Raw genomic sequence first — 12,966 nt, forward strand, 5'->3', positions numbered from 1 at the left:
GAGTAAAGCCCCTGTTTCGCCATACGCATCTTATACCACCAGGGACCGAAAGTTTTGACATTCAATAAAACTTAATTAAAATTATTAAAGTGACACCTCTAGTCACTGGCTGGTAGCTGTAAACTTTCATAGATTTCTCACAGATGCTTCGGCAAAAAGTCGTTAAAAAATAAAAACAAAGATGTGCAACAAACGGTACAGTTTACTGGTACAGATGTCGGTTCGAATCCAACCGGATCGAAGTGTATTTTTTCTAAGTGTTCGTTACTCTCTTCTCTCTCTGTATATAGATATATATCTATATATCTTTGTTTAATAATTAAAACAAGCTGGTCGACCTATTTCACAAAAAAAAAAAAATTGAAGATCATGGTAGTGAAACATATTGGCATTCAATAAAACTTAACTTCATTACACAAGTTTGAATTTTAACTGTTCATTATACATTTTCGTCATCTTTTCTAATGCTTACAGCTCAGTTGGCCTAGTATGAGCTTATAAGCAACCAGTCAAGTTCCATGGAATTAACTTGACGTGGTAAAACTGATTTGTTTAAATTCGTATCATGACGTAAAGTTGAACGGGAATGGCAAGTGATGAGTTTTACTTTTTAAACCATTGTAAGTCAATGTTTTAAACTTTAAATAATGTCTTTGGCTGGCTAGTTGACATCTAACAAGAGCGAGATGGAACTACATACTAAAATCATACGAAAGAAATAGACAGATGTACTACCCTTGGCGCGTTCAAGCACTTTTTAGAGAACAATTTTATTTTTTTAATAATTTTATTATTGATCATACTTACTACGTTTTATTGTAATATTGGCAACTTTTCAATCATACTTTACAATTTGTCGAAAGATAAAATTACATGTCCTGTAATTCGATAATATAATTGGAACGTATCTTGTGTTCGTTCATTTTCATTGATTAACGATAATGAAAATGGACTAACTTTAGCTTGCCCAGAAGATACCTATTTAATCGCACCTTCAAGATCGTGTAACATGTGCTCAAAAACAAACACAATCACGCACAGGCGGGCAATTCCATTCCGGGCCTACTATGAGCTCTTATAGCAATCCTGTTTAAGCCCGTAAATTGGATAGCCTGTCGAATTCGTACTACGACCCTTAGAGGATGGAAAAAGTTTCCGCAGTCTAAGCTATGACCTCACAAAAACAATTCACTGTCCATGCAGTTTACGTTCCCCATCGGAAATCCGTTCGCTTTTTCTTTCATACTAAAAACGTATCATGATGTGTCATTTTCCAAGCACATGGCGGTCTCATCTGTCAAAATAAGCATTTCAAAGAAAGTTACTCCGTGACTAAGTTTTTTTTTGAAAATGTTACAGATTTTGATACATTTTTAAGAAATTTCGTTTAGGTTTAATTATATTTTCAGTTTTATAATTATTTGTTATCGTTTTAGGCATTTCATTTGAAAATAAACTAGGAACAGATTGGTACTCACCACAGGAATGATCCTCGGCAGGGAATCCTGTGCCTTATTCTTGTTCATTTGATATTGCTTGTCCAGTACCTTCACTACCACGAATTCTCCGAGGGCAGCGAAAACGAACATCATACACCCGGCCATCCATAAGTCGAGTGCCTGCAAAAATTTAATTATCTACAGTCATAAAAATTCTAGATTCTGTAAATAATCCAAATTCATCATCATCAACTGGAACAACTACTACACTGAGGAATTGAAAAGCCTTAAATACTTGTCTACTGTCTCGCCACTTGCTTTTAAATAAAATCATGGACCTACTCAAGACGCCTGCCAATCGCGATACAATACAAGACAATGTAGTCGGGTATTTAGTACCTATTGGTATACCAGATGTTGCGACGAGTACTAAATAGCTATGTTTGTAACTAATTTGTTTCACATTGACAAGATGCAATTTATCAAAGCTGCTCTAATTTATATAATATATAGTGATAACAAACAAATCAACTATTATTTTTATGGATAGTGCCGGCTATTATTTCCTTTTGTTTAGGATAAACGCCATCTACTCATATAGGAAGCGTTAATTTATATGTCGGAAAAGGAGACGTCGAAAGAAACACCCTCAACGCAGGTTTAGTCAGGAATTACTTGATAATCAGCTTATTCACACTTCATTATCAATTTGTGCGTGCAATTGTCTTATACACTTTTCACAGTCATTAGTCTGAAAGTATAAGAGATGCATGAGGTTACAACGGATTCTAAATATCACGCGGCAAATTCAAACAGAGCGAAGCGGTACGTCTTCCCAGTCCAAGCAAATTAAACAAAAAGCCCCCTTTTTCCGACTGTACCCAGTTTGAATTATCAAACAGACGTGACATTTGCAAACAAAGAAACCATGACCTAGTCTTCGTAGGTAGCCTAGTAAATCGTTTATCTAATAAATTACGTTTGAAGTGATAGCTGGCCCCGAAATTATATATTAATTTGTAACACACAATGCCATCTATTGACACGCATATTTGTCAAACGTCACAAAATAATTTTAACTCATGATTAACCATCATCATCATATCAGCCGGAAGACGCTCACAGCCCCAAGGATTTCCAGACCAGCCGATCGGACGTGATGTGCATCATCGGTTACCTGCCGCTCTTACCCAGTCATCCGTCCATCTAGTCGGGGGCCGTCCCACTGCCTTCCGATTCGTGGTCTCCATTCAAGAATATCGGCGAATTTCGTTCTTCTGGGAATCTCTTCATTTCTGATTCGTTCATGAAGAGAAATGCCGAGCATTGCTCGCTCCATAGCTCCATATTGCCCGCTTTTTATCAGGCCCATAGTAAATGACCACGTCTCAGAGCCGTAGGTCATCGTTGGCAACACGCACTGCTCAAAGACTTTTGTCTTCAAGTACTGCAATATTGCGGACGAGAAGACGTCCCAAAGCATTTCGAAAGCTGCCCAACTGAGTCAGATTCGATGATTCATGATTGATATTTGAATTATATTATAAGGAAGCAAACTAACTGACTTATAGTTCATATTACGGCCATTTACATAATACTTCCAGGCTACCCATCAGTCCCATTTAGATGTAAGACGGAATTTTGACCTTTTTCAGAGTTAGCATCTGTAGTATCATTAGCACTTGTTATTGGTCCATGATAGCGCTGGACTGGTGAAAGTAGGGGCACATTGGACTTGTCAACTTATGTCTTAGGGTGACGGGCGCAGTGGCAGTGCCTCTCGGATCTTTGCTATTTAAAGCAAAGTCAACAAAAATCACACTCGTGTTCAATGTGCGATCGGAAACGGACGCGCTGCACTACTTTGCGAGAATTATTTTAATTCGCGATTTTGCGCGGCTTAGGCTGCTGCATGTACGTAAGTGACAATGGGTTCCCAACAACTCATTGTCAATGAGTTTCTGGCATTCGTGCAGAATGTTATCGACACAATGGATGAAGTCAGCATCGAGCAGATCTGCAAATCTAATTTCAACGAAGATGAGATTTGCAGTGGCAAGATGCTGCTGTTCCAGAGCTGCGGCAAAGCGCAGCAGATGCCATCTCGTCGGAGGGATGGAGGCTTGAAGAGTGTCCAGGATGTTACTGCATTCTTGAAGAATACCGATCCGGACGACGTGCCTACTTTCGTGGCGAAGGAGCTGCACAAGTTGCCTCCGGTCACCTTTGACCACGTCGACGTCACCAGGCTGTTAAAGGACATCACGTCCTTGAAGTCGAGTTTGGCTGAAGTTCAGTCAAAATTGGAGGCGTCGGATAACTCCATAAGTGAGCTACGTGCCGAAGTTGCGTTGTTACGCAACCCCGCTTCGGTATGTAGGTCACCGACAGTCTCCTACGTCAACACGCGTCGCGGGGCGCGAAAAGCATCCGTCGGCAGTATTGAGTCGGCTCGTATGTCGCCGGTCATTGCTGTTGTCAATGCACCGTGCCCCCCTGCCCGCCCCTCCACCTCGGAGGTTACGTCACCCGTATGCACGTCATCGCCCGGGCGTGCATACGCCGCTGTTGCCGCGACTATTAGCAGCGGAATCGTGACTTCAAAACTCGAGTTGCGGAAAACTGCAAAGGGCGGTAGTAAACCCCGAATGCCTGTCTCTGGAATCGCAGGTGCCAAATCTCAGAGGCAGACCGACAGGTGCGACGAGGACGGCTTCACAAAGGTGGAGAAGAGAAGAAAGAAACCCACCAGCCGAAATCTATGTGGCACAGCTCCAACGGGACAGAACTTCTTGTGTGAGTTTTGGCGACATCGGTTCTGTTAGTAATCGAGGCTTATGGCACTTCCAATGTTTTTTTCTTCCGTGGTTTTAGTCACTCGATAATAAAAAAATATACTATTATTGAATATCATGTTGTTTTGACTACCATGATATTGATAAATATATTTTTCGTGAAAATACTCCGTTAGTTTGTTATTATTATTGATACAAAGGTCAAACCAACATACTACAGAAAAATTCCTTCGATCAGACTGAGCTATTGACCGAGTCAGCAAATCTTAAGAATTTCTTTATGTGCTCGTTGCAGATCTTTCTATTGGATTTAAGCGATTTTTTTGGCGTAACACCACCTGTGAGAAACTTTATGAAAGTTTCTTCACTCAGCCGGGTACTTTCACAGCCGACCGACTGATATCAAGCTGCTATGTTTGTATGAAGTTACATTTGAAGTTACTCTAATTGTCTTATTATACTATGATATCAGCATGAGTGAAATAAGTAGACAAAAATAACTGTAAAAAATAATAATTAAAAAAATAATTACTGTGCATTGTTTTAAATGTTACCTGTAGAAGGTAAATATCATTGCGTAGCATTTGCTTACACTTTATGAACATTTATTTCACACTGACCAAGTTAACATATTAAGTTACGTGTCACACAAAGTTTTTTTTATAATATCAAGTGACGGGACGAACAAGGGGCACTGCCACTGCGCCCTTCACTCTGAGATATAAGTTGACAAGTCCCTGTAATTGAACCAGCACCCTTACCCTTCCCACCGGAACGCATTAATGCTCACTAATGTGAGTGAGTGTGAGAGTGTGTGTTTCTGCCGCCAAGAAGTAATCTTTTTGCCGACAGAAATACGTAAAGTGGCAGTACTTCCCTGGACGAAATATTTCACACGGACTGTACTGCTACTTAAAATACACAAAAGTGCTGACTGCTCCTACAATACATAAAAAACTAAAATATCAAATTTCATGTTAATTGGTTCTCACCTCTATTTTCTTTGTGAAGGTACATTGTTCACGAATACAATGAACTACGACTCTATGTATACCAAAACATAATATTTTAATAGAGTAAATTCGAATTCAGCGAAAATAAACATCAACTATTTACCGCATAAGTTTTTAGTTTTGATAGTCTCAATTGATACTGTCAAAGCTAGAACTTTGTTATATCCAAGACTATCATTTAAGTTTTATTTCAAGAATTGTTAAGTAAAAGTTTTCACTTTGTTGCGAGAAGAGCGTCCAATTGAGTTGTATTTTTGATATAAGATTTTTAATATATTTTTGAAATAACACAACCAGGATTATTAAATGAAATATGGTTCCGAAAACTTTGTTTTCGGAAACCATTATTATAGTCAACATTTTCGTCAAAACGAAGTCAAATTAAGATGACCTGCTAACAAAGAAGAACGAACATACTACGATTGAGAAGAAATCAAATGTAGCAGTTTTAAAAATGTTTAGGTAAGAAAGAAATCTTTTAAGTACAATTGAGAACAATAAGGGTAAAATGTTCGGACATATTTGTTACGTAAAGGTGAATTTGTGAAATATAATTATAATAAAGGGGAAAATAATAAGGAAAAAAAAGAGAGGAAAACAAAGTATGGCCAATAGTGAATAAATAAAGAAGAATATCAAAGTGGGCAGCTACAAACGGGTCAAGCAACTGGCTATGAACCGTGAGGAGTAGAGAAGGCTACACTGATAAAAGCCTGGCTCTTAAATAGGATGCTGATCATCAAAGACTAAATGTTATTTGCCAACCGAATCAATACTATTTACGTGAACGAGGGAATCATTTTTCATTTTCATTTCATTTTTCAATGCTGTTCCTTTACAGAAGTACATCCGTTTCCTTCCTGCACTCATTGGGATTTAAACCCGCTACAGGCCAAGCTCTAATTTAAGTATCTAGCTCATCACTCCGTTTCATCCTGGACCTTTAACGTCTCCGGCTTGTGTTGGGAGGGTTTTACGGTGTTTACCCATAGATCGCTTTACATGCGAGGACATGACTATTTGACTAGCAGTAGAGCTCCTTGTCAAAGAGTTCGTCCAGGGAAGTACTACCACCTTACCTATTACCAGCCGTCATGCTGTACTGCGGTTACGAAGGGTAAGGGTGATGGTGAAATTACAGGCACATGGGACTTGTCAACTTATGTTACAGGATGACGGGTACAGTGGCAGTGCTCCTGAGATCTTTGCGATTAAAAGCTCTGAGTGGTACACAACTGTTATGGACAGGCGTGACGCTTACCACCAGGCGCACAACTTGTTCGTCCAATCGCTCGGTATAATAGAAAAAATTCTTAAAGAAAATCTAGCTGGAAGCATACGTTTACATCGAGCATTATAAAATAATATAGAGATACAACACATGGAACACCTATAGTCAAGAATAGAAAACTAAGATAACAAATAAAACAAATCGTGACGTAGGCTGTTATGAAGTTATGGCAACTTCAAAAATGCGTGTAACTTCAAGAATTCGTTTAAATAATGGATTGAATGAGACAAAAATCCACACAAATTGTTTTATCTCCTCATACAGAAATTTACTTTTACAGATTATCGGTGTATTGACTTAAAGATTAGCATCTATTTCTCTTAAATATATGTAGCGATATCTAGGCCTTCAGCACCTATTTTTGTGAAAATATTTTAAGATGGTTTGTTTAAGCAATATGAGTTTATGTCCGCAATTTTAATTTTTTCGCAATAAAGGCTTTTCATCTTGAGTTAAGTACACAGATTATAATGATTATAAAGACATTTTTAAAAGTACCCTTTTTTAAGTTAGTAAAGATATATTACTATCAAAATACATCTTACATATTTATTTACCTTAACGTAAGCGACAGGTGGAATATCAGCTCTCAATCCAGTAAACATGGTGACAAGGGTCAACATGCAGGTGACTAGTAGAGTGACGCGGCCGGGTATGGCGTCCAGGTCCAGCCAGAAGCTGAACCAGGAGAGCATGACTACGAGGGAGGACGGCGCAAAAGTTTGGATCAGATGATGACCAATCTGACGCTCAAATCTGAAGTAGACTACTAGTCTTGAGTAGTTACCTGAAAAGAAATAACGAATATATGTTGATTTAAACAGTCACGACTATATAATAGTCTATGCTCATTTATAGCCTAAAGTGTCTTATTATCTATAGGTGTCATTGGCTTACAAATAAATGGACGACGGGTCTAATACAAAAACCACAAAAAAAAGTCCCAAGTCAACCTATTTAAACGTAGTGACATGTAAAGGAATATGAAAAAGCTAAAACGTTGAATTTAAATTGTAATGTCATCGCAGTACTGTCTAATTTTGCTTGCTTCGCTGTCAGTCGAACAAACGAAGACTAAAGCGTGAATGACGCTCTGTATACGATTTTAACGCCCTATAAGTTCGGACACATTTTAGCGCGGACTCGACGTCCATATAATTGTAAGTCAATGATAGGTGTTATATTTTTTTCTTACGTCTGTTATGTATTCTAATAATCTCGCATTGTAGAGATGTATGTACCTATTCTAAAAAAACCGACCTCAAAAGTTCGTGGAATTACATCTATTTGGCAAGTTTTATTGAAATTGGTTACCGGAAAGTGCGCGAAGCCGGAATCATCTCCTAGTTTGCCACCCTCATAGGTGGAATATTTTCTTTAAATGTAAATGGGACAAATACTGAAGTACCAACAAAAAAAGGATCATCAAAATCGGTTCACAAGTGAACAAAAGTTATCGCGTAGCATACATAAAAAAATACGGTCGAACCGAGCCGTATCCTTTTTTTGAAGTGTAACCGACTTTTCTAACGGCTAATTTTAGAAACAAATCTCTGTGGTCACATTTTAATAATATGGGAGTATTCGAGACAGAGATTTCGGGCATTAACGATGTTCAACCCGATTTAAACACGACGTTAACAACGCGCCGGGTTATAACACGGGCGCTTGCCTATCTCTGCATACAATTGAAGTGGTTTTCTTTCTGGAATAAGTTTAAAAAAAATGTATTATGTGATTACCGTCTTTATCAATCATATATCCATTAGTTTCCTCTAACCGTAGAGGCTGGCCGATGTGATATTGCAGCAGTTTCAGCTCCGGGTTAATTGTCACTCCAGAGTCGCTCCAGCGAAATCTAACCTTTTGGTTACTGTACGAAACTGAAAAGCAAACAACGTTGGTAAACATAACGATAAAATGTGCCGCGTTATTTCAAGTGATGGCCCGAACAAGTCTTGTGCTTGGTGGGAGGCGACACGCCTGTCCATGAAGGTGGTTTTCCACCGGCGAGGCGAGACGAGAATACAATGGCTCGCGACCTCGATGTGGTTGTGAATAGTGAGGGTTCAGTGCTGTTCACTTCGTTTAGTGATAAATACGCGACAAATAGTTTCCGTTGCAGAGTATAATACTACAATGCAACAATACGGTTCAACACAAATTTCAATTCTCATATCGTCTCGCTTAAATAGCAAAAATCTGAGGAGCACTGAAGAAGTTGTAAACCGCTAACGTGCCGTAACCAGGATCACGGCACTAAAATAGCCCGGTCCACATAATTTATTTAATAAGTAAAGTCTAAAGAAAAAAGGAAGGCTGTAACAAGAAAAGAGTATAAAAAGAGGTACAACGCCACAAAACACTCCCTACTTAAGTACAAACGTGAGACAGACTAACCCGAAAGGGCTGAGTTATACAATATTATTAGGTTAGATTGGTATTAAAATTGGCACATGATGTGAGTTGGGAACTGGTAATAGGATCATACTTGGACGAGCAGCACTGCTCGCTTCAGCGATTAAGCAGAGAGTGACGACGAAACAAAAACAAATTCTGTTGCCCGTCATTCTCTGGCGGGCAACGGATTGAAAGAACGATTCAAAATTTGAAAACAAGGGGCCACGAACCAAAGAAAAGGTGGTAAAAAGGCGGAATGACGATGGAAGGAGGTCGCATCGTCACAAGGTACTCGCTGATTGTTGTCCAAGGTGCGCCAGATGTCCAGAAAAGAAATGGTACATCGTGTCAGGCGACTCCTTTCGTGCACCACATTTCAGTACATATCTAAACTTGAAAAACCTCACCTAAGCCTAGATTTTAGGAGGTAAGTTGCGGTAATCTATTCATAATGATAAAATAAGAACAGGCGGTGAAAATTTGACATAGATCCGACATCGAGAAGCGCTCGATGGCAGCTGACGGGTCAGCGGGCGGCGCGGCGTGTTGTTAAGCCGCTGGGCAATTTGAAAATTTTGGCATAAATGTGAAGTTAATAACTAGGGCTTCAGGTGAAAACCAAAATTTAGCAAGGTCTCTGTAGTACTTAACCCGTCACGCACCCTAGTTGTCCGATTTTGGTAAAATTACTAAGCACTATCACTGAGATCATCACCCTGAGACCAACCGTACCACTACTAACTTTCATACAATATTTAGAAGTGCAGCTGCAGTACCACTGTTGTGACACGCGCTTACACTTTTGCAGTTACTGCAGCGCTTCTACAAGCGCCTAACTTGAAGTCGCCCTTACTTTCAACAGTCTCAGTTTTCGTAGCATAGGGAAGTACTGCCACCTTACCTATTTCTGCCGCCAAGCAGTAATGCTAGCATTACTGCGTGTCGGTTTTGAAGGGAAAGGGTGCTGGTGAAATTACGGGCTCGTGGAACTTATCAACTCATGTCTCTGGGTGACGGGCGCAGAGACAGTGCCCCTCAGATCTTTGCGACTTAAAGCTCTGAATGGCACTGCACCTGTTATGGTCAGACGTTAGCTTATCATCAGGCGCATGACTTGTTCGTGTCGTTACTTAATATTATAAAAAAAAGTCTCAATAGTTGTGAATTTCAAAGTCTAAAAATGCCAAAATTTGCCGGGAATTTTCCGGGTACGTAAACCCTATTTGAGACACTGCCTCTCTCACTCATTGTCAACATTTAGGCGCAAATGTTTAGAATAGCTCTTTGACAAGCAATCCCGGGGCTTAAGTTTCATTTCATTTGTGCCGTAAGTACCCACCGTGTTTGTTGTTCTTGTTTATTTTAGAATGCTCATTGTATTAAATTCTGTTGTTTTTGCTCTAAAAATGAACCCAATGTAAGTTGAGTAGCAAATTGCTTCCATTATTATTAACATGAACTTCCGCAATGTAACACCTGAATCTATTAATATTTTTTAGCATGTATATAGTAGCAGTAGAGCTTGTGAATGAGTTCGTCTAGGGAATTACTGCCATTTTATCTATTGCTATATGCACAAGGGACTTTTCAATTTACGTCTCATATTTACGATTTAAATTTCTGAGCGGCATTGTGGCTGTTATGGACAGCGTGTCGGTTACCATATGGCGTGCGACTTATCCCGTCCCTGTGTATCAAAAAAAAGTATATATATCTACATAAAAATACTTTTACAGTTGTTTTATGTGCATACATATCAATAAATTATTAATTTCCAGGTTTTCCTGTAACCGTAAGAATGCCTGCAAGAGATTGTAGCAATAAGACCGCCTGGTTTACTTTTTTGTGTTATTAATTATTTGTCCCAATGTGCAATAAAGAATATTTGTATTGTACAGTTTGTATATGTTTAAATTTTTAGGTTTCTTAGTCATCAATTTGTAAAATTTTGGTTGAAATATATTATTGATTTGAAATATGACGTTCCCTTTTTGACAAACAGAATTTCACAACAAAACGATAACTCTGGATAAAAAATCCTCAACACAGATACATCCTATTGCAAATTGTCTGGGAAATCCCACAATTCGTAAGTTTAAATTTAGTGAAAACGTAACCGCCATGCCAGCGTAAAAGCGTAATTCAAACTGATGTGTGTTAGGTCACCTTTGTCCGACGCTGCATATATTGAACATCATCCATGCAGTTAACGTGTTAAATAAAAGAGAAACCCGAAAATTTACATGAATTAATAGTATGCAGATTTAAAATTTTCGTTGTCCTGGCCACAAGAGCTAAGTTTTTGCATAGAAATAAAAGTTATTCATGTTTTTATGATAGAACTAAATAGAAAATATATAACCCAGAAACAAAAATCGTGTAATTGATAAAAAAAAAGTCTGTTGCAGCTTTGGAAATCATCGACGTTTGAATGGATTATTCCCATCCAATCTCCTAAAACCGATCCCCTGGGGGAATACAAAATAATTTAAAGTAAAACGTTATTTTAAATTAATTTGTATTCCTATCGGATCCCCAATGCTGGGGATCAAGAATAAATATTTTTTTAATTATAAAATATCTTTATTCCCACCTGATGCCCTGGTACTTACAAGTTTATTTTTGATAGGTACTGTGGTACAGTCAACAAGAAAATGTATTTGAGGATTGTGCTGTATTTTATTTAGTATATCACAAATGAACACCGTCAACAGTCCTAACTTATATAACGGTGTTAATTTTTATTTCAAAACTTCTTTTTCTTTTGACTGTAAAAATACAGCGAGGGGGTCACTTGGGAGTTGCAAAATATAGAGGGGATTAGTTGCAATTTAAAATGAGTCGTTTGAATTGTACACAATACTCTGTAATCTTTAGCTTGATTAAAATGACAGGCCGGCAAAATCAATACGACGTAAATTTGTAACGGCGTACCACTTATTATACTTTATTAAATATAACAAATCAAGTGATACCTAATTACAAGAAAAACATTAACGGCTTTGGCACCTGCTGCATTATAGTGCATAAAGTAATATAGTGGTATCCCAGACACAGCTATAGCTGTGATACAGGGTTAATTTTAAAATACCAACAACCTCACAGAACTATATTACTAACATCATAAACAACAACTTTTGCTCCATGACTGTTTGACATGACATTACAAAACTATGACAAAACATAATAAATGTATCAAAAATATACGGTTTTGTTGTACTATCTGACACTTTTTAGATCTGTCTTTGGTAGAATAAGTTCAAACATGCAAGCGTCCACCGTGACGACTCCCACACAGTGCTGCATAAAAACTTTAAGCAGCGATGTAAACGCGATGCAGTAGCTAATTGTCTAACTTTACCCACGCGCGCGATGTTTAGCAGCGATGTAAACGCAATGCAGTAGCTAATCGTCTACTTTTACACAAACGCGCGACTTTAAGCAGTGATGTAAACGCGATGCAAACGCGATACAAACGCGACGTATTAGCTAATCGTCTACCTTAACACACACGCGCAATTTTTAGCAGCGATGTAAACGCGATGCAAATGCGGTACAAACGCGATGCAATAGTTAATCGTCTACCTTTACACACATGCACGATTTTTAGCAGCGATGTAAACGCGATGCAAACGCGGTACAAACGCGATGCAGTAGCCAATCGTCTACCTATACAAACACGCGCGATTTTTAGCAGCGATGTAACCGGGACGCAAATGCAATGCCGTAGCTAATCGTCTACCTTTAGACACACGCGAAATTTTTATCAGCGATGTAAACGCGACGCAATAGCTAATCGTCTACTTTTACAAAAACGCGCGACTTTAAGCAGCGATGTAAACACGATGCAAACGCGGTACAAACGCGATGCAGTAGCTAATCCTCTACATTTACACACACGCGCGATTTTTTAGCAGCGATGTAAACGCGATGCAAACGCGTTACAAACGCGATACAGTAGCTAATCGTCTACCTTTACACACAAGCGCAATTTTTAGCAGCGATGTAAACGCGATGCAAATGCGGAA

At 38.7% G+C, this 12,966-nt stretch overlaps 1 protein-coding gene across 1 annotated transcript in view; it reads right to left on the reverse strand.

Annotated features, from left to right (window-relative positions):
- LOC113235218 (glycine receptor subunit alpha-4) overlaps positions 1–12,966 on the reverse strand; it is a 109,991-nt gene that overhangs the window by 12,393 nt on the left and 84,632 nt on the right. Inside the window, exons 6-8 of the mRNA XM_026470845.1 lie at positions 8,281–8,421; positions 7,096–7,325; positions 1,479–1,619 (exon numbers count right to left, since the gene is read on the reverse strand). Of these exons, the coding sequence (XP_026326630.1) occupies positions 1,479–1,619; positions 7,096–7,325; positions 8,281–8,421 (512 nt within the window). The remainder of the gene's footprint in view (positions 1–1,478; positions 1,620–7,095; positions 7,326–8,280; positions 8,422–12,966) is intronic.

This window comes from Hyposmocoma kahamanoa, unplaced genomic scaffold, assembly GCF_003589595.1.
Source record: "Hyposmocoma kahamanoa isolate Upper Pololo Valley unplaced genomic scaffold, ASM358959v1 87, whole genome shotgun sequence".
NCBI lineage: Eukaryota > Metazoa > Arthropoda > Insecta > Lepidoptera > Cosmopterigidae > Hyposmocoma > Hyposmocoma kahamanoa.